The 27,463-nt window shown below is 32.6% G+C and overlaps 1 protein-coding gene across 2 annotated transcripts in view; it reads left to right on the plus strand.

Annotated features, from left to right (window-relative positions):
- The window catches only part of LOC147073945 (G protein-coupled receptor Mth2-like), a 421,896-nt gene that overhangs the window by 223,732 nt on the left and 170,701 nt on the right, over positions 1-27,463 (plus strand). Inside the window, exon 6 of one of the 2 annotated variants that reach the window (XM_085944476.1) lies at positions 24,189-24,281. The exons of the other annotated variant lie outside the window; for it this stretch is intronic. Within the exon in view, the coding sequence (XP_085800602.1) occupies positions 24,189-24,281 (93 nt within the window). The remainder of the gene's footprint in view (positions 1-24,188; positions 24,282-27,463) is intronic. 2 annotated transcript variants of the gene reach the window in all.

The following is a 27,463-nucleotide window of genomic DNA, read 5'->3' on the forward strand; positions in this document are numbered from 1 at the left end:
CTACCACCGTGCACAATTTTTTTGTACACAATAAAACTATGAATTACGAATAAACGATCCTAAAATTACCGACAAATTCGTCATCGAACGTGCTGAGCCACTGTATATTTTGTTTCAAGCGAAAAGTTTCAGAATCTGTAACGTGGTTGTGTGCTACAATGCATCAAGTTATTAGTGTTAGTTTGTGGATGTCAATAAAAATACATGAATTAAATTGACGAGTTGTGGTTGCGTTAGGTTTGTATGCGCGAGGCCGCTTACAGTCGAATGACAAGAGTGAGAAATTCATAAGTGTTAAGGAAAATTAACAAGGAAACAGGTTTTGAAAATTTATAACTACCAAGAAATACTTTAAAAACATTGTATACAAATGGCAGACCACTGAAGCTAATAATTGGAACTTAAAGGCTTTGTTGATGAATATCTTCATAATTGAAAATCGAGTCCTCAAATGAGAAGCGTCCTTCCGTGTACCAGATTTTACGTTATTGTCTATGTCAGATAAATGTCGAACCTCAAGTGGACTTTGATCTACTTCTATTCAGTATTAAAACCGGAAACGATTTACCACACTCTGCTTTTGTCATTCTTCAACGTGAACAAAATATTTAATATATTTGGCTCAGGATACTATGGCGTTATAAATTAAACAACCACACCTAGTCGTCTACATTATCAGTTTTTATCTTCTTTTGTGTACCCATTGCACTCATTGTCAAAACTTTTATCTTACTGTGCAAAGAGCCTAATGCGCGACGGAAAGAGAAAATTACGCTTAATTGTAAATCACGGTGATTCACATAGTATGTTTTATCTTCTCAGTTTTTAACCGGACACGGTGGTTTAATTGAATTTTAAAAAATAACACTATTTACACATTGTAGCAGTGATGCCAACCGTACTATAATTATAGTACAATACTATAATTTTATGACAAATATACCAAAATACTATAATTTTAAAGGATTCAAGACGAAAAATGTTCCTGTACTACATATTTTTTTATAAATACTATAATTTTTACGCCTTTGTACTAAAATCAGCATACAAAAAGATGGCAACACTGCATTGTAGTCTTTTTTTCGACCATGTCCGATCCTAATAGGATCATAATATGGGCCTCCACAGAGTAGAGGTTTGTATTAACAGATTTTGTTATTTACGAGAAATGGATGTCAGGCACTTGCTCAACTTATTAGGTCCATGCCCTGACACACACACAAATTGAAAAACTATATGTGTACTTGCCAGACCCAGGATTCAAAACTGAAACCCACTGCGTGATAGTCGAACGCTTAAGCCGCGCGTCCACTGGTGGGTGGGTGTAGTCTTAGTTCAATAAAAACAAATACGTTTGTTATGAAGATTAATATGCACTATTTATGTCAAGATGTTTATGTTAATAGCCTACCTCCACCCTTTGCCACTGACACAGCTTATATATATCGATTTGAAATATATATTTTGTATATCAAATTAAGTATCTTTGAAAGCCATAATATACTGATAAAAATCTGTTACGAAGTGTCCTGTATAATGCGTATATTTGTGTCGCTAGATTTCAAAATCAGCCAAGTCCATAATAGATGAATAGGAGAAAAAAAGCTTTTTGTTTTCTCAATACACAGTCACAATGGTGAAAGTTTATATTTTTTCGAGTATAGAATATTTAGTAATGCAGAAATGTTAGAAAGCTACTGTTCTTCAGCAATTCACAAAAAAAGTTAAAAATATCTAAAGGTGGACTTAGCTGATTTTGAAATGTAGTGACACATTTTACAGAGTGAAATATTAATTTGTTTTCGGTACCAAATAATATGTTAGATTTAATGCCGAAATTTTGCCAAATGCCAAATTTGACAAAAAATAACTTATTCTGTAGCAAAGCTGATTACTAGAATATAGTGGCCTAAAACTGCGGTTAGCAGACACTGTGGCCCTGTGTTTTAATCCGATAAATACGCTTTTACACTAATCCCTTCATAGCTACAAAGCGATGGTTTAATATAATAGGTACTTTAGAACTGTTTACCAAAGTATATATTGGTAATTTAATATCATATAGGTATATGACGTCGGTACTATATTGCGCCAGTGGACGGTTTAATAATTATTTTTAAATTCCACCCCCGCTGGTACGTTAATCCCACCCGCCGAACTGCTAATTGGATAATGATCCTCTGCGGATTAAGCGGCGGCCCTCAAAAAACACTCGCCTCGATGCGGCCCTGTGTAAATTTACAATCACTTACCGATTTTGTCCGGTGCTATGTAATACTGGTTATTGTTATTTGATACAGCTGTGGTGTGCGCATCTGTCATATAAAATAATATAAGCGATGCTTGTTGTTGATACATCCATGTTATTAAATCCATGTCCAAGCAACAACTTGATTAAAAAAAACACGCATATAATAATATAACACTTCTTCTACATAATTCAATAATGATCAAGACTAGTTTCATCATATTATGTAACATGTAATTTTTAAATTTTAAACCAAGTATGTCCGACCCGTCGGTCGCACCGCATTGATAGCCAAGTTATATAGAGAGACAACTCAAAATTTCAAGGTTTTTACTTACTAATACTAACTACTAAGAGCGGAATGCAGAAACATTTTTCATAACTAAAATATCCTTAGCAGAAAACACTATGCAGAAACATTGTCTTTAGTTAAGAGCGTATATAAGTGAAACGGCAAATAATTTTCAACAGTATAAGGGACGTAATTTCGGCCGCGTTGCCAGTCGGAGAGCGATAGTCGTCCTGTGAGCACGTCAATTTGTTTTGTGATGGCGTCGGAGGAATATATTCTTAAATCGTGTAAAGATGACTAAAAAACGTTCCGCATGTACTTGAAAAAGAAAACATGCAATGAATATACTATTATTATTACGAATATAATAATAAACATAACATTAAAAGGACGCATGATGAATTTCTATGACAAATTATATTTCGTTCGGCTCGCGTCATTTGCACAATCCGCGCATCGCCTAGTCACGATCTTTTTAGACCATGCCTCAGCTGAGGTATAGCCTTAAGATCATTTCTATTGAAAATAATACCATATTTAAAAAATCTGTTTCCTATTATAGTTTAGGTAAATTATTTTATAATTTTTAAACGATGACAAAAATATGACAACTACATTTTATAAATGCAATAACTATAAATACATATAAATATTTAAGTATAATACTCTTATGTTTCCGTTATAAGTCATTATACGTGATTCCACAGGCACCGCAAGATATTTTTTTAACATGGTAACACTAGCGTCAAGTGTCATTCTATCATCTGGCATCTTGTATTTCTGCGGGCTGGCGTATAAAAGTAAAATAATATTCTGCAAGTACATACCAAACGAATTAACACTATCAATATCCATATTGAGATACATTGTTAAATGAATTTGAGTTTATGGACTGTTTTATAGACATGCGAATTTATTTTGTCAGCAGCTGTCAGTGGTAAATGGTAATACAGAAGGAGGCGTGTTCATAACAAAAGTAGTCTATTGTTAAGGATTCCTTAACTCTATACTCAGTATAGTCTATAGTTAAGTCATGCTATTCGGCAACTTATCCTTTGGATCGAAATCTTGGATTCTGCATAGGGCTCTAAGTCTTCTCTTTATAATTAAATAAAAAAAGTAATCAAAAATTTCTTAAATGGGTCATATAATCGAATAACCCTTTCTGGGATTAATCATTAGTTCAAATATAAACGGGAATGTATGCTTAATTGAGTTAGCATTTACTTGGTAGAATTCCATTTTACTAGGAAAGAAAATATTTTCATATATGTTTTCGTATATTTACGTATATTTTCATTTCTTGGGAATGTATGGGTTGATTATTTGTTAAACTGTAAAATTTCATTATGCATCGCTAAATTCATTTCAACTAAATAAAAAATACACACTTACTTTGAAATGAGAATTTGTGCAACATTTTCAAACGCCATTATCTTAGAACAAGAATCATGACGAAGTGGCTACCCCAACGAAAGAGACCCAGAGGCCGTCCAAGAAGGAGATGGGCTGACGCCGTAGAAGTGGACTGGTTTCATATAGGAAGACCCGGTAACTGGAGAAGTGTGGCGAGAGACTGGAGTGAGTGGAGAGCGGTTGTGGAGGAGGCCAAATCCCACCCCGGGATGTAGCGCCGTGGAATAAGAAGAAGAATTATCTTAGAACAAGTTATTTTGAGTTGTTTCCCTATAGAACTAAGCTATAGAATGTGCGTAGGTCAATAGGAATTGAGTCGTGTATGTGTAGATATCTAATTACGTCAACGGATGCCATTTTAATAACACATGAATTTCTTTAATAACACATGAAAAAATATATTTAGTTTATACTATTTATTATTAATTTGTAATTGATTATTCAGTTTGTATTGTACAATTTTCAAGTTTACCACTGTGTAACAATATTTTTAAACATGACAAAAACTTTGATCGCAGAAAGCTGCGATGTCTTGTTAATTAAATTGTTCCTAGCTGTCATTATATTTTGATATGTACACGGCTTTCGTTATTTAAATATATCAACATAAATTATAACTAACGATCTCAGACGATAATTATGTACTTACTCTTCACTCAAACTTATAATAATATTATATTATTAGCTTATAGTATTCGGTCGATACCAAACCTTTGAATCAAGCAGTTAAAGATTAACCTCCCAATTAAATATTCTTTCCACACAAATTTTGAGTCTGTCTTAATATGACTATAAAACATAACTAAATAATAACTATATAAATATATTATATACACTTAAAATGTAATATAGTGTGTTACAAGTACCTACAACAAAACAACCATAAAAACAGTTATGTCTATCAATCAATAAAATTTAGTAGTATAATAAATAATTACAAATGATAACTCCTTAAATGAATGATTCTATGCATCTGAACCTAACATTATGATATCTACCATGAATAAATATATATTATGAGTTGTAATATAATATACCTACTATAGGAAGATGTGATAGTATTACCCGCTGAGTGCACTGTGAAATTTAATACCCTTTTATATTTGTTTGAAGAAAGGGAATTTTAAAATAGATCTAACATCGAGTTAACTATGATATGTTCGGGTAGACATTATATCGAAACAAAAAGAATATGTAAAAGTACCGAAGTATGGAATTATCGGTAGAAAAGATTCGATAGTTTTTTGACGTCCCTAGCTACGGACGGGTATTTATGAAATAAATAATGTAGACGTTAAATAATGGTAAATTATTGATAAACCATTTCCATAACGCATGTTATATTCCCAAATCTTGTGAATTATTCGTTGAATAAAAAGAATTGTTAGCAAGTTCAAGCAGACGTAAGCAGAGTAAATATTTGGCGAAAGCCGGGCGTCGATAAATAATTAACGTAATTAATGATCCATGATTTTAAACACAAAAACCCATAGTCAAAAATAACGCAATTTGATAAGTATTTCGTGTAGGACCTACTAGTTTAAATTATCGTAATTATGTAGGAGGCCCGTAGCTTAATTGGTTAAAGCATATTGGCGCGATACCAGTGGATATACGGGTTCAAATCCTATATTTTCTAGTTGGTGTGGGTATATATCTGAGGTGTTTTCAAGTTATGTATGTTCAATTAGCAATCAATTGAGAAATAGTAACGTACAACCTGCCTACGCTTAGGCAAGTCAAAAAAGTTAAATTCGTCAAAATTAAGTAGGATTCCCGTAGATTAATTGGAAGAGCACACTGGCGCGAATTCAGCGGTTACAGGTTGAAATCCCGTCGAGTGTTGCATTTTTTTCTAAAAAGGATTTTTCTAGTGGGTATATTCATGAGACGTTTTCAAATTATGTTAGTTCTGCATTTATCTATTTATAAACGAACGAAATTTATATTTTATAATGTTGTTAAATTTTATAATATACGTATTGATGTTGTCTATCGGTTTTAGTATGTTAAATTTAGGTAGGTATCGATTAATTCCTTAATTACTAACCGACTTCGCGGATCACTCCATCATTTAGTTTTGTATAATTTACTTAGACTTGCTAAATAATAATTAACTACTAGTTTCAATCGTCGTAATTTAATGAGATGCCCGTAGCTTCACTGGAAAGCATACTGGCGCGAATCCAGCGGTTACAGGTTCAAACCCGTCGAGTGTAGTATTTTTTTCTAGTGGGTGCACCAAATGTTTTCAAATTATATTCACAATATTATGTTACCTACATTGACACTGATGTAATCCGTAAAGAAAAACCCTCGTATAAAAGTGGCATATTTACAATGTGATGTAATCTTTATTCAACATTATTCAGAGCAATTGTTACGTTTAGTTCCACATCTTCATATTTTTCAACGTTTTGCTTTCCATATAACGTTTGTGTTTTTAAAACATTTTGTTCAGGTTGATAAATAACATTTAAGTAAAAAACGTAACACATCATGTAGAGTCAACGTAGCAAAAGAAATATTTTATTCTTTATTGAAATAAAAATGTGTCGTAATCCAACGGATTTTTTTACAATAAAAGTAATATTCTTTACCTTTTGAATGTTTGGATGTCTCCCCGATACAAAGTACAATGTTATTCAAAGAAATAAAGTTATTACAATAGTGAATAGGGAAAGTTTTTTGTTAACAGTTTTTTTCCTTAGTTCAAATAATATGACACAGTTTCTCTGATTCTAAAATGTGATTGAACACGGTGTCCCTTTACCTTCAATATATGAACTACAGTGTAACTTAAAAATAGTATTTAGTTATTTCACTGTCACACTTTTTGGTTACTGTTGAATGGGACAAGACAAGTGGTCGAGAAGTCTAGTCGATCACCGAATCATGGGTGTCGTCTTCTTAATCGCGTTATCTTCAGTTTATTATTTTCAACTATTTCAACTTTCAACTCAAGATGAGATGCTCAGTTATACGAGAAACCATCGGTAGGCTGTCTGCTAAATTTAAACCTTCAACTATCTTTATTTATTTAAGAATACAAAACATTGTGGACATATCAAATCTAAATTCAAGACATACACAACATGAGATTAATATTATAAGTCAAATATTACCCTCACAAGAGAGAAGAAGAGAATAAAGAAAAAAATATATAATAACAATAATAATAACAAAAAATAAAATCAAAACATACTTAAGTATAATTTAATACAGAAAAATAAAATTTTTGGAAACAAAAACATACAATTTTATACAGAAAAATAAAGTTTCAAAATCAAAATGGAAAGTAAATCATTGAAAATGTCTTTATGGAGCGCATTCACTAATTTTCGCCCAGTTTGAATAACTTTTTTCAATGTCCTATACTAGCTAATATACCAGTGGCGAATGGTGGAGGTAGGCTGTTGTAGGTGGTGTGCACACTATACCTATTTGTTTTCATCAAAATAGGACTACAATTTGTAAATGATGTTGGTTAGTTTTTAAAATTCAAGTAAACCCTGCGAAACCAAGCCATAATAGTGATAATAGTCAAAAAATACTTGTCTATGTATAAAATATCTAAAATTATGCAATTAAATTGTAGATAACTTTGGATATTTTATAGATAGAATAATATTTTTAATCTATTATAGTTTGGTTTAGGTAGGGCTTAATGAATTTAAAAAAATGAACCAACAATATGTGTAATATGACTAATATTGTATTCTTAATCCAACGAAAAAATGAAAAAGTGTGCACAATTTTGGTGTATCGCCCAAAATATACCAAAAGTATTATGGTTTGGTTTAGGCAGGGTTTAGTTGATTTTTGAAAACTTACCAATACCATCTGTAAATGGTAGTCTTAATTCAATAAAAATAAATACGTTCGACTAACAAAGTTCAATGTGCACTTATTATTGCGGATCTTAACAGCCTACCTCCACCCTTCGCTACTGTAATATACTGCATGCTCCATAATTTGAATGATCTGAAGGAATACACTCTTTAATAAACTACTTCTAACTTTGTACTTATTTTCTTCCTTAGGAAGACATTTAATCATTGACTATCAGTGGCGTGGAGTGGAGGTAGACTATTAGGATTCGACATAACTAGTGTTACACTAAACTTTATCAGTCATACTTATTTGTTTTCATTGAATTAAGAATATAGATTACAGTGATGCCGCTGGTTATGTTTTGAAATTGAATTAAACCCTGCCTAAACAAAGCCATAGTAATTTTAGTATGCTATGGGCGATCCTACAAAAATAGCACATAGTTTTTCAGTCATACTTTTTGTTTTTGTTGAATTAAGGGTTGAATTAAGTTAGATGGTGTGGCTTAGTTTATTAAAATTCATTGAGCCCTACCTAAACTAAACCATAATCGATAGAAATCTATAAATAGCTAAAATTATATACGGTTTAACTGCACAATCCTAAATATGTTATGGATGAACGAATATTTTTTACTATTGTCTACTGAATTTTAAACACTAACAAACATTTTCTATGCTCAATGAACACAAATACGAATGACCGACAAAGTTTAATGTGCACTATTTACATCGAATCTTAACAGCCTACATCTACTCTTCGCCACTGCTGACTATAATTACAATACGATCAATTTTATTAGTAATCTCATAAGAGGACCCACTTGTCATGTCGTTACTTTGCATGTCAAAATCACACTGATCTGAAACTGTAGGTACATGCACGTCCTCGAAATACGTTCTTATATGTATTTACTTGTTTCAACTGACTTATTATTTTCATTCATTCTGTAGTAGTAGTACAATATCAAAATGAACGAATTTATTATTTTTCGGCGGTAGATTCCAATGTATGATTTCACCTTAACCCCTTGTATTTCGATAATCTTCTCCAGTTTGCCTCCACAGTCAATAATTCAGCTTATTCACAAACTTTATGCAAACCACATCCTCTGGGAATGTCCTAGAATGTGCTCCGAGAGGGAAGAGTTACTCGAGTCGGTCCAACTAGCTTTGGGCTCATCGGGCCGTCCAACCTGGTCGCCACAAAAGCCAAATATCTTGCGGTGTCTTACTGCGGGCGTAAATATCACTTCACATAATTTCTGCTGTCCGTATAATTAATTTCGTTTTTGTTATATTTATTAAATTCCTGGCTTTTTTTGTTAATTTCTTTCTGCCTATCAAACGTAGTGCCTCGTGATACGCTCGACTAACACCAAGTGTTTGGTTTGGAGGACGTGTTTGTGTTATTCACAAATTCTTAGGTGCTGCCGCTGGGGCACCCACCTCATCAGGGTTGTTGGTGAGCTGTCACCTGGCATTCTTTTCCATATGACACACCAAGTCTTTTCACCGTACTGATTCTACCAAAGTTTTACTGTTCGACTAGATTGCCCAGATCGTGGTTAATCAATATTCTGTAAACCCCATTATTAGTCAAATTATATAAGTATTTGGAATATTTCAGAAAATGAAAATCACAACTCATTTTACATAATATATTTATCCACAGTCCACTGTTATACCGCATTATATCTACATATCTGACATCACGGTTTGAATAAACGATGAAGCTTTAAACACAACTATTAATTTATTAAATTACCCTTATTTAAACTTTCTGAGTGATTCTGTATATTCCGTATTCGAACTACTCTATTCCGGTTGCGCTGTATTATACAGTGTTGTTGTCGAGGATTGTTTGCCCTGGATATATTTTCAATTTGCTCAATGTTTAGCTACCCACGTTTCCATTTCTAGGCCACCGTGTGCGAAGCGCAAAGTTTTTTCAGGTGTCACACAATATCACACACTGATGACAATGGGGACGTAACTGCACTTTATTTTGTCGTTAAGCACCATACTATTAAGAAAAAAATATAGTCTTTAGATAGCTGTATAACCGGGTCTCTAAATTATTTCCATGTATATTTGTGCTGCCTGTGCTCCTGTATGGCTGTGAGCCAATGGTCTCCGCTTTTGAGCTTTAAGAATCGATGTAGCCGCCGAATCTTAGGGGTACACTGGTACGAACGCGTTACAAACACCTGAGCTCGTGAGCAGACATAGCAGCCTTCGGTGATTGAAGTAATCACGAAGGGACGTTTTACGTGGCTGAGACATGTTTTCCGGATGTCGCCAAAGAGTGCGACACTTCGTACCCTTGTGGCACAGCCTCAAGGGTTCCGTGGTCGTGGCCAGCCCTCCCTCACCCTACAGCGGTGCTATAAAAGTGATCTACGCGCTGCAGGTTTAGAATGGCGGGAGGCGCAAGAGTTGGCGATGGATCGAGGGAAGTGGCGCGAACTTGTGCTTGCTCTATACCCTAATGCTGTAGTAGAAGTAGAAGAAGAAGATTGTAATACTAGGACTTATGGCACTTTACGGCGAACGGCATAAAACTCGTCATGATTTCGTTCCGAGAAGGTGTAGTGTTGGGTAATTAATAATATGTACCGACTTCATCTACGATCGAATTTGTCCAAACACATTTATTTTGATAATAATATACACATTTAACAAATCAATTGTATATTATAATTATTATACACGATTACAGAAATGATTTTAACTTATTGTAATAGGGCTCGAGATTACAACACGCTTCATTGATCCAAAAATAAGCCTATATAAGTTACATTTTGAATCGTATGCTTGCTAACATGGTCAAATTACAACTTTACTGATAAGTACTCTATTATCAGGTTTAGTTATGAAAAGGCCGAAGGTGGTGCCATTCGATTCAATGAATCGCGAGTCGCGCTAAAAAGAGCTAATTTCTAACAACAATCAAACTGGCTCTGCTTTGATCAATTAGTCACGATTACACTTGTTGCCAATGTTATTACTGTAATAGCAGACAGTATTGCAAACAAAACCTAGCTCTACAGTGATCATATTATCACATATTATGCAACTTGTAGGGTGGTTGATATTAAGCCGAGTTGAGCGTGAACATCGTCTTATATACATGATGAAATATCCAATTGATAAAAATTCTTTTAAAACTGATTGTTTAATTCACAGTTTTTCTCTGAATATTGAAATCAGTAGTTAAACTCTATAGTAGTAAATGTGCAAAATATAATACAAAAACCGTAGATTGCGGGCATTAGATACTTTCATCTAATATGACAATGTACAAATTGTGAGACAATAATACTTAATATGCGAAACGTTAATATTGTATTGATTATTAAACATATGATATATTCTTTTTAACACCACAACAGGCCTTGAAGCCCAACAAAAGTAATGTATTTAGTACTAGAAGAGAAACAATCACAAACTCCCAGGCTTTCAGAAAATCGCATAAATATATTGTGGTGACTTCACCAATATCAAATTCGGGACCCCCGGATGAAAGCCCATCGCCTTACGTACTGGTATATGAAGGCCGCCAAATAGTAAGGCAACTTGTCTTGATAGAATTTTAATTCAAACTCTTATTGATTTAAGTTTTGTAATTTTCAATTTGAATCGATTTTAGCGACCCGGGATTCGTCTGCCGTCGTGTTATCGTTAATATTTACTTTATTAAATTTACTTTATGGTTAATAATATATAACTTATACAGAACATAGTTACGAATTGCTTATATTAGTATTATTATTATGCATTTCAGAATTGCCCAGGAATAGGAGAAACTTAAGTATTGGGGTGTGCGTATTTATTAATTTTAATTAAAAATATATTGGTTTCACTTTGTCACGCATATAAAATTTCAATTCAAGTTTTCTAAAAAATCGTTCTTTTATATTATCTATAATTCAATGATATAATAAACCTACGCCATATATTATAATAGGCGAAAAATCGTTAGCAGATTTATGGCTCTATTAACACTTATACGGTTAGTAAAAAATACATATCAATATATTATATTTTAAATTAGTTTTCCAATAAATCTATACGTCGCCATGGCGACTACTTCAAAGTTCATTTGTGATCGATGTAGTAGTTTGCTGACGTCCGATTCAATACGGGTATGTAATGAAATTGAAGTGTTTCAGTTGAAATATGTCATCATTGAGCGCTACTGAATAACCATTGAAATTGAAAATATTTACTAATTAACTTGCTCTTCAATTGGCGTCCCACGGTGGAATAGTGTTAAAGTTAATGTCGTATTTTTGAGCTTGAATATCGAATTTGGAAAAATCACGTCATGTAGTGCATATTTAATCCAAAAGAAGGATCTCCTAATGTATTCCAGAGGTTGGGGAAACCCAAAACATTTTTTGCTAATTGAAATACATATATTAAGGATGTTTTTTTAGAGGCTTGTTTTTCGAATTGGGATCACTTTTTCCAGCGACAGTCAGTTTGACAGCTGACAGCTAATTTGTGCTCAGTTTGGTTTGCTATTTTACCATGCATAGACTAATGCCAAAAGAACGCTTGCAAATTATACAAATTTAATTCTAAAATCGTGGTTCAGGGGCCTTATGTTGTAACTTGCGAGTTGAAGTCGCCTGATCGACATGACGTCATACGATATCATTGTGACGTACTACCGGAGTGATAATAGCATTCGAGAAATTAACGCTACTTAAATACTGGCGTTATTCATTGTCCCCATACACAAATAGGTGTTTCAGCATAATAATACCTATGGTGAGCCGTGTGCTTGGGCGGCTCGCCTCGATGCGTGTATTGAGGTTACGTCAAAATTACGTCATGTCGTCGGGTGACTTCATGTCACAAGTTATAACATAAGGCCCCAGTTCGCGAAACTTACCGTGCGCTACGTCCACAAAATTTTGTTCAGCGATGAGGCTCATTTTTGGTTAAATGGCTACTTGAGATGCCATTATATCTACAAAAAGTCACTGTTTGGTGTGCTTTATGGACTGGTGGTGTCATTTTTTTAATATTTCTTCAAACATGATACCAACCAGAATATTACAGTCAATGGAGAGCGCTATAGATCCATGATTAAGGCCTATGGGTTCATTCGTAAGAATCAAATTTGACGTAAGCGCCTCAACAATTAGCCACAAGCTTCAGCGCATATCAAAGTAAAAAAACAAAAATCGCTTCGCTCGGCGTCTCCGGGAGTAGATACGAAATCAGAGGTTTTAAAAGTGTTGAATTAATAATATTTTTTTTTCTAACATATTTTATAAACATTTTTGTGGTAGGTAGAATAAATTATAATAATAAAAATAGTAGACCTCCAAATAAAAACCTCATATTATTGATATGCTGAATTTGTGAAGTGACACCTTTTCTTGAACCTATCATATTGTAGGTTCAAATTCAGTCCAAATATTTTTCAAAAAAAAATCTAATACTTATGTATGTTTCTGAGGTGTTTCAAATTTGTATATTATTTATATATATCGGTGTGTATGAATACAAAAGTTATTCATTTTTTCATGAGCTAACATTACAAATTATAAGTTTAAAACATTCACAAGATGGCATAAAAGATGTCTGTTATTATTGCGTTTTTATTGAATTATAAAAACATGACTCATAAAAGAAAGCAATTCAATGAATATTTGTCGAGGCACAATTTTTTTAAAATTTAGCACGCAACAATCAAGATTTAAGAAACCATTATTATAATAACGTGTATTTGACGGCAGTACGTTTTGGTCGCCGCGGAGGATTTCGGAACATTAGTGTATAGAAAATTAATAATTGGTTCTTTAATTAGTGTACAGGCTTAACGGTATGTAATGTATTAGAATAACTATTATAAATTATTATTTTAAAAAAATTTTTTCTTCTCTATTGATAGCATCTAATATAATTATTATATTGAGGGTTTCTTATATCCATCAACCGTGTTAGTCTAGGATCAACGAGTTCAGGCAATATACAATTCATATAAATCTTGTCAGTTGTGATGTAAAGAGTAATATTGTTTTAATTATTCAATGAACTAGGTTCTTACCTCATTATATTTTTTACTTGTGTTAAATAATTACTAATAAATGCCTAAGGTGATTCCATTCAATTCAACTCGGCATTAAATATATTAAATTCTAATGGATTTAAGTTTTGTACTATTTCATTTGAGTCGTTTTATGCGATCCTGGTTTCGCCTTTCGACATCGTCAGGCACTATGCGCACTCATCAAATACACACTGACAACGAAAGCAGCTAATTCTCACTTAACAATAAATTAATACAATAAAGTAAGTAAAAAATTTAACAAACAATTAATTATGAATAGTTGAATTGTGGCAGTATGAAAAAAAAGATTTTACCACAAACCATCTGAAAAATACATATATCATAAAACATATACGTGATTTTGTGCCCCAAAAGACTTTTTTTATTATTATTTTAACGATTAATAAAATTGTGACACATGTTTCAGTGGCCATTACGATGACAGCATTCGAAAACGTATTTTACTTTAAATTTTCGGTACTGTTCGGTTAAAGCGGATACAGCGGAAAACGCATTTTGATAATGCCAATAAACATACTCCTGGATACGTACGTCCCTTTGAAAATAACAAAACATGGCCACCCAGGTACATAAAAACTGTATTAAGTACATGCAAAGTTTTTCAAATCGCTTAAAGCCTAACCAAGTAGGTACATATTTATCAAAACAATTGAAGTCCACCTATATTTTATCTAAACTGCTCAAGACCAAAATATTTTTTTTTTATAAATGGGTCACCGAACGAATACCTTCAGTACTTCCTTGTAGCCATCGTGGTTGTTAGATTCAATTATCTTACAATATCTCACATGCTGCAACCATTTCAATTACAAGATAATAAATAATATAATAAATATAATAAAACTACATTTTTTTCAGTTTGACATTCAGTGGTACTATATGATGTTTGATATTTTAGTCAACACAAATTATAGCACCTGGCATGCGTCCTGTGTTCGGAATAGAACGATACAAATAATTGCGACTTGCCAATTTGATTGTTACTGCAAAGAGAGTAGAGGTCATTTTTCCATGAGTCAAATAATATTGCTTCGGACTAAATTTTGGGAAAAAAAAGACGTCCTTACCCGTTGAAATTCCAGATCGTACTAACCATGTACTAACGTTAGAAATAAGAAATTAGAAAAAATGTATGGATTAATCGATCAAATGGTCTCTTTTTGTTAATTTTGCAAAATAATTATATTTCTAAATTGTCTGAAAACAGGATAAATACATGAAAATGTACGACGTGTTTTGGTAATATAGCGTCACTAATTGTACCGAATTTATGGGGTTTTATTTATTTTTTTATTATAAATTATTATTTATAGTATTACGGAAATGTTATATTATAATAAAAAAATATTTTTATTATGCAGTATATATTATTTTGTGAGAAAAAATCATTCAAAATTGGCTGATATATACTCAAACTAAAATGGCTTTAAAATCTTTATTTTTCTGAAATTAAAAAAAGTACGTAAGTTAATCAATGAAATGTATTGTTTTACCCATTTCTTTCATACAATATATACCTGCAAAACTATTATTAAGTTCAACATTCATTGTGGCGTGACAGTCGTTTTGACCAATTTCGAAAACAGGACTTACTATTTGTCATTTATTTTAAAAAGTAAAGCGATTCGAAAAATTTTAATGACACAGAACGTTTTAGTTGAATACTATTTATTAGATTTTAAATAAATAAAGAGTTTATTGTATATCAATTCGTTTTAAACATGCTTATCATTTCCGCGATTCCGAGAAGACAGGAAAAAACGGGTCCAATGGCCTTAATGACCTTTTCGTTCCCCAATTGAATGGAATTAATGTGGAAGAGCTGTGGTTTCAAAAAGACGGCGCAACATAATGTATCGCTAAAAATGTCTACATCTCTAGGGAGTGCATTGACTAGCCGCGCAGCCCTCGCTATTAGTGCCTGGTGAGCCTGACATGAGGAAACAACTTTCACCTAAAATAGGTCATGGCTGCGCGACCACACATGTAATCGACGGGTGCATAAAAATTCAAATTTTCCAGAATATCGAGATTGGAAACTATACCACGTGAGAGCTGAGAAAAATGCTTTAATAGCAGAAGTAATCTATGAGCTTTAAGAGCATAACATCAGTGAAACGACAAATACTTTTTAACAGTATGTGCGACGAAATTTCGCACTCGTCGCCAATCGGAGACCGACAGTCGAGGTGTGCGCACGTCAATTTGTTTTGTCATGGCATCGGAGGAATATATTCTTAAATCGTATAAAGATGACTAAAAAACTTTACGTATGTACTTGAAAAAGAAAACATGTCAATACACATACTATTATTATTAGTAATATAACAATAAACATAACATTAAATGGACGCATGTTGTATTTTTATGACAAATTATATTTCGTTAGGCACACGTCATTTGCACAATCCGCGCATCGCCTAGCCAAGATCTTTTTAGACCATGCCTCAACTGAAGTATAGTCTTAAGAGAATGAAAGCATGAAGAGCATGCCTTGAAGAAAGTTAGTCGTAAAATACTCGTTTGAGGAACTGTCAAATATTAAATTAAAGATGTCGAAGAAATTTATTCTGAACACAGTCTAAAACAATATAAATCCTCTAGTCTTCTAGAGGCCAATCCCTTTGACGTGATAACGTGTAAATAATTAATCGGCTCCTATTTTTTCTTCTATGCTATGAACCGTAATATTTTATATGCATTTGGGTAGAGATGGAAGGGGGCAACAGAATGGTCAATATTTGCCGCGGCTAATTCGATGTGCCCAATTGCTGGAACAATGGGAGAGCTGACGCCCGATTCAAGTTGTACTGCATTGTGTACCCAGTGAAGTGAATACCGGGTGACCAAAAAGTGTCTCGAAACATATTAATATTTATTGATATTTTATAAATTAGTAGTGGGAGTGAATCTAGATTCAATTTTATAATAATAAAAAATATATTTATTTCATATAAATTGAGAATACAGCCACAAAATGTTGACCGTTGTAGTCAAGTGCGTAAGGCGCTGGCCTTTTATCCTAGGGCTCCACGTTTGATGCGCGGTGAGGTCATATTATATTTATGTAATTTTCTCAAAGCATATGTGCTTGTGATTGTTTCACTTTCAATTGTAGTGTTATAATCCCGAGCCAAAATTTTGATCCCGGGATTACAATTTGATGATCCCGGGACTGATCATGGGATTGGCATTTTTTCGATAGTTAATATTATTTTTTTTATTTATACAATTAGCATTGATTAAATCGGTCAAAAATGTCTAGAATAATTTATACTATTTAAGACATTATTATTGTTAATAGAGTGTTCGTTCAGTTTTGGAAATACATGGGTTTAATGGAGTTAGTATAATGTTGTAATATAGATAATAATCTGAAAGTAAAACATTTTTATTATTTATTTAGGAAAAGATAAAATTCATAAAATTCGGCGTAGAAACAAGTGCCTGCCTGTCCGTGGCACTTTCGGTTAGACGCCGTTTGCGTGCCAGAACGTCAGTGGCGTCTAGCTGGTTAAATGAACGAATTTATTATTTTTTTGATGTTATTACGATTGCGAATGTCAACAGAAAATGGTTATTTATTATCGGTGAGCAACCGGCAATTCCCCCTGCAATATGTGCAGGTACATACACTTCACTAACATAATTTTTACACATACTAATTGACTGTGATTGATAAAAAAATTAATCACGAAGGTATCGGGATTATGTTTACCAATCCCGGGATTCATAGGTATCGAAAATTGGTTGGGATCCCGGGATTGGATTAAGTGTTATATATAAGAATATATATATCTTTTTTTTTGATAATACGTAAAATATACTTACTTACCTAAATGTAATTTTATTAAAAAATAAATTTATACTATAGTGAAATATATTCGGAGAAAACTTTCTATTGGACTTTGCAATCGATTCGTAATTTGGCAAAAGTGTAACAATTATTTATTTAATGAACTATCAATTCTTTGTGGAATGATATTATAATATTACGTAATTAATATTGAAAATACAATCATATGTAATATTTATTCCACATAGTTACTAACGTGTAGAGTATATTATGTTATCCAGTATAATGCTGTTCGTTTTGTGTTTACAATCGGCGCCGCGACGCCGCGCGCTCAATTTGATTTTAATTAGAAAGGGCATCGCAAGCGAGCGAGCCGGCTCGCCCCGGATGAACTGTGGTTTTTAAGGGTCACGTGAAGAATGAAAGCTTTCGATCGAAAATTATAATTCGGTTAGCGGGTGGCGGAATTTGAAAATTTTCCAGGAAAATGCTGTATAAAATAAAATACAAATATTCATATAGATAGATATTAAGTATTATGATTAGATCATTTACCTAGTAAGTATTATTTAAATACGTGCTAAGGTTACAGAATCTAAGCACTACTTAAGAAATGCAAACTTATTTAAAAACTAGAAAGAAAAAAGTAAATTCGTTGAATATATAGACTATAGACATGATGTCTTCATATAACTAGGTTTACCACGCGTCCCGGTTTGACCGGGATTGTCCCGATTTCATACATTAGTCCCGGCTGTTCCACGTATGAATGATTGTCAATAATAAATTCTCATGATTAACCGTAGTAGCGTATATGTGATGAGACGGCGGGAAGGGTCCGAAATAAATCCATTCCAGCGAGAGAAGTACGGCTGGTACAATAAATAAATACAATAATTTAAATTTCTGCTGCAGCAGACCTGCATTCTTCTTTTCTACATACTTTCAATATGTAATAAAACAATTTTTGGTGGTTAAATTTGTTTCTTTGCCATATATATCCCGTTCCTGTCCCGGTTTAGAGTTTCATGATTATAGTAAGTCTTCATATTATAACTATTTTCCTTTCGATAATTCGTCAAATAATTATTTTTCGACTGCCTTTCTACAAGGCATCTTTACTTTTCACTCTCTGGAATCTCGTAGGTCTCTTCTGCTCTTGAAACATTTTTTCCTGTTATCGCGAGGGATGGTTTCTAATCCTGGTCCTCTAAAGAATTTGAATATACATGTGCCTGTCAATTATCTACGTGGTCGCCGCCATGATTTATTCTGGATCGGAACCGTTTCCTCGTGTCAAGCCTATCAGGCACCATTGGCGAATGGTGCAAAACTAGTCAATGAACTCCCAAAAGACGTAGATATTTTCGGTGATGTGCTATGAATTTTGTAATCGAAATTTTATGTTTTTGTATAAAATTGTTTGTTTTTTATTTTCAAAATTAAATTTTTCTGTATACAATTGTACTTATGTTTTTTTTAAATTATTATTATTATTATTATATATTCTCTTCTTCTCTCTTGTGAGGGTAATATTTGTTTTCTTAAATAAATAAATGAATATATAGACATATAGACAGTACATGTAATATTAACAAACTTTTTACGTGGAATAGTTGTTAGTCATTCACTCGATGAACTGATACACATTGAAAAAACGACATGCATTTTTCTCAGGCACCGGATCGAACTCGTAATCCACGATTGCAGAGACAGCCAGTATACCGATCAGACTACCATTATATTAAAGCCCATGTTATTGAATTTCTAAGAATATTGCATTCCACATCTATGACAAATCTTGCTGTGAGTATGATTTGAACACGCGTCTTTCACTTACCGGGCGAGTGTTTATACCTTCGAGCGATAGAAATCTAGTATTTATAAACATATTTTTTAATATACTGCCAAGATAATATCTTGCATATTATGCAAAAGTATTATTTCATCATCCAAATAGCCGGAGTGTCTTCTAAAAGCTTCCAATAAATATTTCATATGAATGGCAACATTGCTATTTTCATATGTTTTTTTCACTTGTCATCGACTTCCATGTAGTAAAAAAAGTTTAAAGTTTAAAAACTGCTCGGAAGATGCGTCCTCATTGCAGACTTCATTTTTTGAAAAAAGTTAAATGTATTTAGGTCGGTATAAGATAATTTTTCATGTATTCTATTCAAAACATGTATACCAGCGCATCTATTCTATATACAAGACTGCTATCGGCAGCTATCGAGGATATTTTTTTATATGTTTGTATTGAAATATTATAATTGTTACAATGAGTTAGCCGTCTAAACAGTCAAAACTGTCTATCTCGCTCTAAAATTTAGCACAGTCACGAGAGGTGCTGTTAAAACATAGCACTTATTGTAACAATTACAACTAACATTACAATATTGTAATCGTTACAATAAGTGCTAATATTTCGTTACAATAACATACCCTCGATAGCTGCCAATAGCATTTTATGTATAGAATAGATGCGCAAGAATCGATAACATATTAACAAGTGATAATATTATGGTCATCATAGATAGCATAACTCGTGGCACCGGGTATATCCTGGCCTCCTCAAATCATCATTCCTAGCCCATTCCACCCTCCACAATACTCATCCATTCCTAGGCATGTTATTAATGGAAATTCACTATATTTATACTCCATTAGTTTTTCAATTAAATTAAGTTCGTTGATTTTCCACGTACCTGGCGTTGAATTGAGTTTGAAGTTATTGGTGCGGGGTAACGCAATTTATATGAAAAACTGTGCAAACATTTACGCACCCGGAAAATACCGTACAATAATATTTTCCGTTTATAACTTTGACAGTATTTTTTTATTATAACGTGTTTATTATCAATGTATAAAATATGATATAGGTATCTGAACTGATTAACAAATAGTTTAAATAGTGACAGAAACCCGTCAATTATTCTTATAATAGAATTATATCATGTACACACCAGTTCAATTGACAATAAATAAAAAAATCATCATAAAAAATGGCATTATTCATTATTTATAAAAGGGTATAATTAACTATTTTTTTATTCAAATGAATAATTCACAAGATTTAAGAATGTAACATTATACATAATTTGAAGATATCTCATGCATATAGACACTAGAAAAAAATATTTTGTGGAAAAAAACTACGATGCCCGGACTTGGGACTTGAACCTGTATCTACTGGATTCGCGCCAGTATGCTTTTCCAATTAAGCTACAGGAATCTTATTGAATCACGACAATTTAACTAGTACTTGTTACATGAAATGCTTGTCGAATTGCGTTATAATGGTGTATTTTTTTCTAGTGTGATGCATGAGATGTTTTCAATTTACGTATATTCAGTATATAGAATGTTACATTCTGAAATCTTGTGTCTTATTCGTTGAAAAAAAGAAATTGTTTATTAAAATGGAACATTATTTTTTATTGAACATACATAATTTGAAAACACTTCTGATAAATATATAACCAATAGAAAAAAATCTTGGAATGATCCGTGAATTCAGATAGTAATTAAGGTAATTTAATACCTACCTTGATTTAAAACACAAATATCGATTGCCAATAGTAACGCAATTTAGAAAACGCTTCAGAGAGTATTGTAAGAATCATTAGTTAAAATTCGTCGCCATTATATAAAGTTCCTATAGCATAGGGGTTAATGCATGTAGGTGCGAATCCAGATGGATGTAGGATTTTTTTCTATTTCGTTTTCAAATTATGCATGTTCAATAAAAATAATGGTACCTACATTCTTAAATCTTGTGATTTATAAAAGGTATTTATTCATCCCCAAACAAATGTGCGAAATTTATTAAATTTACAAGTCGTTGTAAAAAGTTAGAAATTTAATAAAAACTATATTTAAAAAAGGTGAGTGCCACTTAACTCACGTATTTGGGACAACGAATAAGCATATAAATCCAATGGGGTAATGCAGTCTCTGTTTTGGGTAGTCTTGAAGTGCCCATGGGACTGAAAGAGATATTTTATATACTAGGAGACATTTAAGATATATCCAGTTTTATAAATATTAAATCTATATCTACCTAATCATACAATAAATTACAATTTCATTTTATTCAACGAAAATATTATTCAAATAATCATACAAACATCTTCATTGAGCATACACAGCATACATAATTTAATAACGCCTCATAAGGCCATACCTCAGTTGAGACACGATCTAAAAAGATCGTCGCTAGGCGATGCGCGGATTGCGGGTCGCGGGTGTAAATGAGGCATGTCAAACCAAATATAAATTGTCTTATAAATCCAACATGTGTCCATTTAATGTTCTGTTTATTGTTTTATCAGTAACAATAATAATATATTCATTGACATTTTTTTCTTTTTAAAGTAAATGGGTAACGTTTTAAGTCATCTTTACACGATTTAAGAATTATTACAGCCGTCGCCATCACGAAGAAAATGACGTGCTTCCAGCTCTACATTCTCTCTCCGAATGGGAGCGAGTGCAAAATTTCGTCGCGCCTATGGTTGTAAATTATTTGCCGTTTCACTGATGAATCACCTTAAGACTCGAACTCGCATCCACTGGATTCACGTCAATGTGCTTTACCAATTTTTGAGCCATGTGCGTTATATCTAATTACGGCGAAATTAATGTATATATTTTAAGCGAATAACAAGTCCGGCGTCGTATTTTTTTAATGATGTTTTATTATATGTATATAAGGTGTTTTCAAATTGTGTCCGTTCAATAAATAATGTTACATACCTACGCAAATCTTGTAAAATATTCGTCGAATAAAAACAATAGTTTATTGAACATACCTCAGTAGCGAAAGGTGGAGGTAGGCTGTTAATATCTGCCATAAATAGTGCACTCATATATCTTTAAAAACCAGATCCAATCAAATAGTAAATAGGAGATGGCGCGTTCATACGAAGGATGACGTTTATTGATGAACATACATATTCGGAAAAAGAATATTGGATATACATACATGAAATACTTTGGCCTTTCACATTATATCTTTAAATAAAGTCTCTATTCATTGTAAGGGGGCATATAGTACTTATATGACTATGAGTAAAATACCTTAAAGCCAGATTAGGTTTTAAGTAATTTATTACCATGGTGTTCCCATAAGAAATCGCCTGTTGTATTTATGATGTTTGATGGTGGTGGAAAGGTAAATGTTCTTAACGGAAAATTATTTATGACACCGCCCGAGGAAATGTATCCAGCGAGGGAATTTCCCGGCCCTACGATAGCGGCGATACCACAGTACGGAAATAGAGCATAGAACGTCTCATCTTAATTTGCCATTATACTCCCTAAATCATAAGTGGCATAGTATTGCTTTGGTGTTTATTTATAAGGCAGAATGCCATTAGATTTGGCTGTTAACCAATTTATTTGCGTCATTTCCCATGCAGTTAATAAAGTTCTAAGCTATGTAGGTATGTCAGTAGTGAAGGTGGAGGTAGGCTGTTAATGTCCGCCATAAATAGTCTTGACATTGAACTTTATTAGACATACTTATTTGTTTTTATTGAACTAATGCTATAATTTACAGATGGTGTTAGTTAGTTTTTGAAAATCAATTAATCTCTGCCTAACCCAAACCATAATAGTTTTTGTATATTTTGGTCGATATGACGAAAATGTGCACACTTTTTCATTTATACTTATTTGTTTTCGTTGGATTTGAATACATATTACACGTCATATTGTTGGTTCATATTTGTTTAATTCATTATGCCCTGGCTAATCCAAACTGTAATAGATACAAAACTATTATATCTTTAAAATATCTAAAGTTATGTATGATTAAAATGTATAATTTTAGATATTTTATAGATATATGAGTATTTTATGATTATTATCTATTGGTTTTTGCAGGGTTTAATTGAATTTTATAAACTAAACAACACCATCTGTAGTTTTTGTAGTTTATGTTAATAAAACAAATACGTATGACTGAGAAAGCTTAACAGCCTACCTCCACCCTTCGTCATTGCAGTATATAAATATCTGAGGTTTTTTTCAAATTATGAATGTTTAAAATATTATAACTTTTTTTTAAACGCTGGTTTTTAAACACGTTTTTAAATTTTTGAAATAATCTAACATCTTTTCTTTACTCTATCTGGCATATTTTTGTAAATTATAGTTGGCAGCAGTTACGTGTTATATTGAAAATAAACTACTACCCCACATTGGCGATATAATTTGATCACTCAACTTAGGTAGTATTGATCAAATGACCCTTTTAGTATATTATGTAATAAATATGATATAGAATAAGTTATAGTTAGAACGTTAGGTAATATCATAACAGGACTTTAACGTTATATCGCTCCTGCCATTGAACCTTGTGACCAGAAGTTCCTCTTTGTGTCCGTAACTCTATTAGTTTCTCGCATATCGACATTTAATAAGCTTCATGCCACTCATGCTCCATCTTCAAAGGTCTTCTTAATAGCTCCACTATCCTTTATTAATTAATGTGTAACTTATTTAAGGAATCGTCGACGTGCGAACATGGCTCGACAAATGAAGAGCGACACGTTTGAACTAATACCATTATCGAAAAACATCCAAGAACTTGACTGCAAGTAGGTGGAATGTTTTCTGGGTATATAACAATATGGTGATTGGTGATTTAAAATTATGGTAAATGGTGTAAAGTGTTGATTATTTTTTGTTAACCATCATTAACTGTCCATATACTAACGCATAAATCTTACGTATCAAACCATCTCGACTAGGGATTGCAATACCGAATGAAAATACCAATACCGATATACCCTATTGAATATCGTATTGTTCCTTAAATATAATATGGAAAAAAAACCTACCAATAGATATAGATACAAAAATATCTTTAAAATATTAATATTTTATAGCAAATATATCTATATACCTACACCTTTAAAAATAAGCAAAGATTAAATATGGCAGAAATGCTGATATTTACAAATACCTAGGAGTTGAGCCAGGGAACTCAGAAATAATTGGAACTGAAATACCTAACGGGTAAGGAGTAGCAAGTAATCGATCTCAAGTAAGGAATAATCTGAAATAAACTTGAACACGTGTCAAGAATACGTCATACGTCGAATACTGACAATTACTCTCGGTTTATGCATTGACGTTCATTTAATATTTCTGTATTAATTACACACACTATTGCACGTGCATAATGCGTATTTCATTTTCGTAGGATACTCACACATTCAAAACCCTGCATCAAAATGTAGTATATTGAATATTGCCTATCGGAATTATATTTATTATTTGTTTTGTGTTTTTTGTTCATAAAATAAATATATGATTGTATGTGACGAAATGAATCGCGTTCAGGTGTTTTTATACATTACTATACAAATAATATTTTTATCTCTGCGTGAGCTGTCTGCAAAACGTTTCTCCTATTTATAGTGGTCCGCAGGTTTAAAAAGGTTGAGAAACACTGCTAGACTAACACTTACGATTTTAATTTCTATATTTGAAACATAATAATATATCATTGTCCGTAACATTTCTATCTTGTACGGCACTCGAAAAATATTCTAAAATCTTCATCTTCATGTCTCTCCAGAACACGGGTTTCTTCGCCGTCTGGGAGCGTTCTTATTTTTCATATAATTCTAGATAATTGCTTTTGAGAGACTTTGCCATTATATCCCGTACATTATAAATAAACATCAAAGCTTGGAGTAGATTATTATATTAATTGGAATTCCAATATCATTTGTCTTTGACAAGTTATGTAGGTACCAACAAAATTTACATACAGCATATGGATATCAGAGATGTTTCAAAGGAGCATGAAAAAAACAGGTAAACCATAATGAAAATATCAAGTCGCTCTAGGTATTCTGATATTCAACGTATTTTAGGCGGGGCTAAAAATACTTTTTCATTTCTTTGACATTAAATATTATACATAATATTACATACACAACCTGTCTCATTTTTTTTTTCATTTTTTTTTCATAGAATTGTGTAGGCATTTACTTAAATTTCCACATATTATTTATTTTGGCAAAACGTAGATTTTCTATTCACACATTTTCCAAAAAAACGTAGGTAAAACTTTAAAAACTTTATATTCGATCAGCGCATCTATTCTATACACAAGGCTGCTATCAGCGGCTATCTGGGGTAGTTTATCATATTTATGTATTGAGGTGGTTAATTGTTACAATAAGTTAACCGTCTGAACTGTCAAAAAGTTCTATCTTTTAACAGCCCCTATTTTGGCTATGTTAAGTCTAAGAGCGAGATAGACAGTTCTGACAGTTTAGACAGCTAACTTATTGTAACAATTATAATACCTCAATACATAAACATAATAAACCACCCTCGATAGCCGCCGATAGCAGCCTTTTGTATAGAATAGATAGGCAGGAATCATTGTTTTGTTGTAAAATTTTGTTATGTATAAATATAATTTCATTTATAAATAATGACATTATTATTACATTTATATGTCTTGATAATCTGTCATCGAGTGTTTAATAGGAATAACGTATTTCAAAATTTGAATATAAGTATAAGCTTTTGAAGAGCATGTTTATTCTCCAAAGTCACCGCACGCCATTAGTGCAAATACAATAATTTTATTGTACTGTGGTTATCAACACTGCGCGAATCTCTGAGTCAAATATTTTTCTGAACCTTATTGTGAAACATTGATTTAAAATGAACAAACAACATAATACAACTGCAAAAATCTATCTGTGAATTATATGAGACCATAATATACACAAATCATAAGAGTATATTATTATGAAAGCCTCGTATATTATATAGAAATTTGTGTGGTTACTGCATTTTCTTTTTTAAAAATCTAAAACCGAGGCTCACTATTAACCAGACCGTGACATGAAACTGAACACTTTTATGGTAGACTTTGACTTCTATACCGAGACGTTCTCGTCACTGCGGGCGTTTCTGGAACTAAAACCGTTGCAATACCGCCAGCATGTAAAAATCGCGTGACATAATACTGCCATCATATACAGCGCCATGACGTAGATATCAATATATAGAAACCGAACGATAGTGCTAGTTATATCTCATGCTTGGAATGCAATAATAATTGCAAATTGAAAGATAAAGTATTAATTTGTACATGTACCATTGTGATTCGCAATTCAGTGCCATGATCTGAATTGTTACATGTAAATTGTACGTAATAAAATACACCATGGCACAGTTCACCGTAAGCTTTCAATCGGAAAAAGATGACCGTATACTATGCGATCTCCAATTTTATTAAATTCAATATGAACAATAAGCTGATTTTGGCAAAATTTATGAATTTAAGAATTAAAACCTAACCTAACAAGTTATCCAGTATATCGGCTATTTTAAAAATTTGTTTGCTGCTGACTTCCTGTAAAGTGTAAACTGACAAGATCGGTGTTATATTTAGACATGAATTTTATATCAGTATTATACGACCCAAAGAGGTTGGACGGTTTTTAATATACGGCAATATATTTCCGATACAATATTTCACGGTGAAGTGTGATACGGCGAAATGCATGTGTACAAGTTTCCGGATCTTTATTTAGCTACATATTTTTTCAGACTTATACGCGGCGTAAATGTGAACTCTGCCATTATTGGTGGTGTTGGCTTAGGAATCGAGGGCATCCGTTGTTTGTTGTCCCACGGTGCAGAACTAACCTTCCATTAGTAATGCCAATTGGGAGGGCAGTAACCATGTTTAATGAAATCGCTTCGGATATTGATATATTCCACTTACGTGAGGGTGAATTTAGGT

The sequence above is a fragment of the Rhyacophila brunnea genome, unplaced genomic scaffold, assembly GCF_057557595.1.
Source record: "Rhyacophila brunnea isolate RB1 unplaced genomic scaffold, BYU_Rbru_1.0 scaffold_17, whole genome shotgun sequence".
In the NCBI taxonomy this organism is placed as follows: Eukaryota; Metazoa; Arthropoda; class Insecta; order Trichoptera; family Rhyacophilidae; genus Rhyacophila; species Rhyacophila brunnea.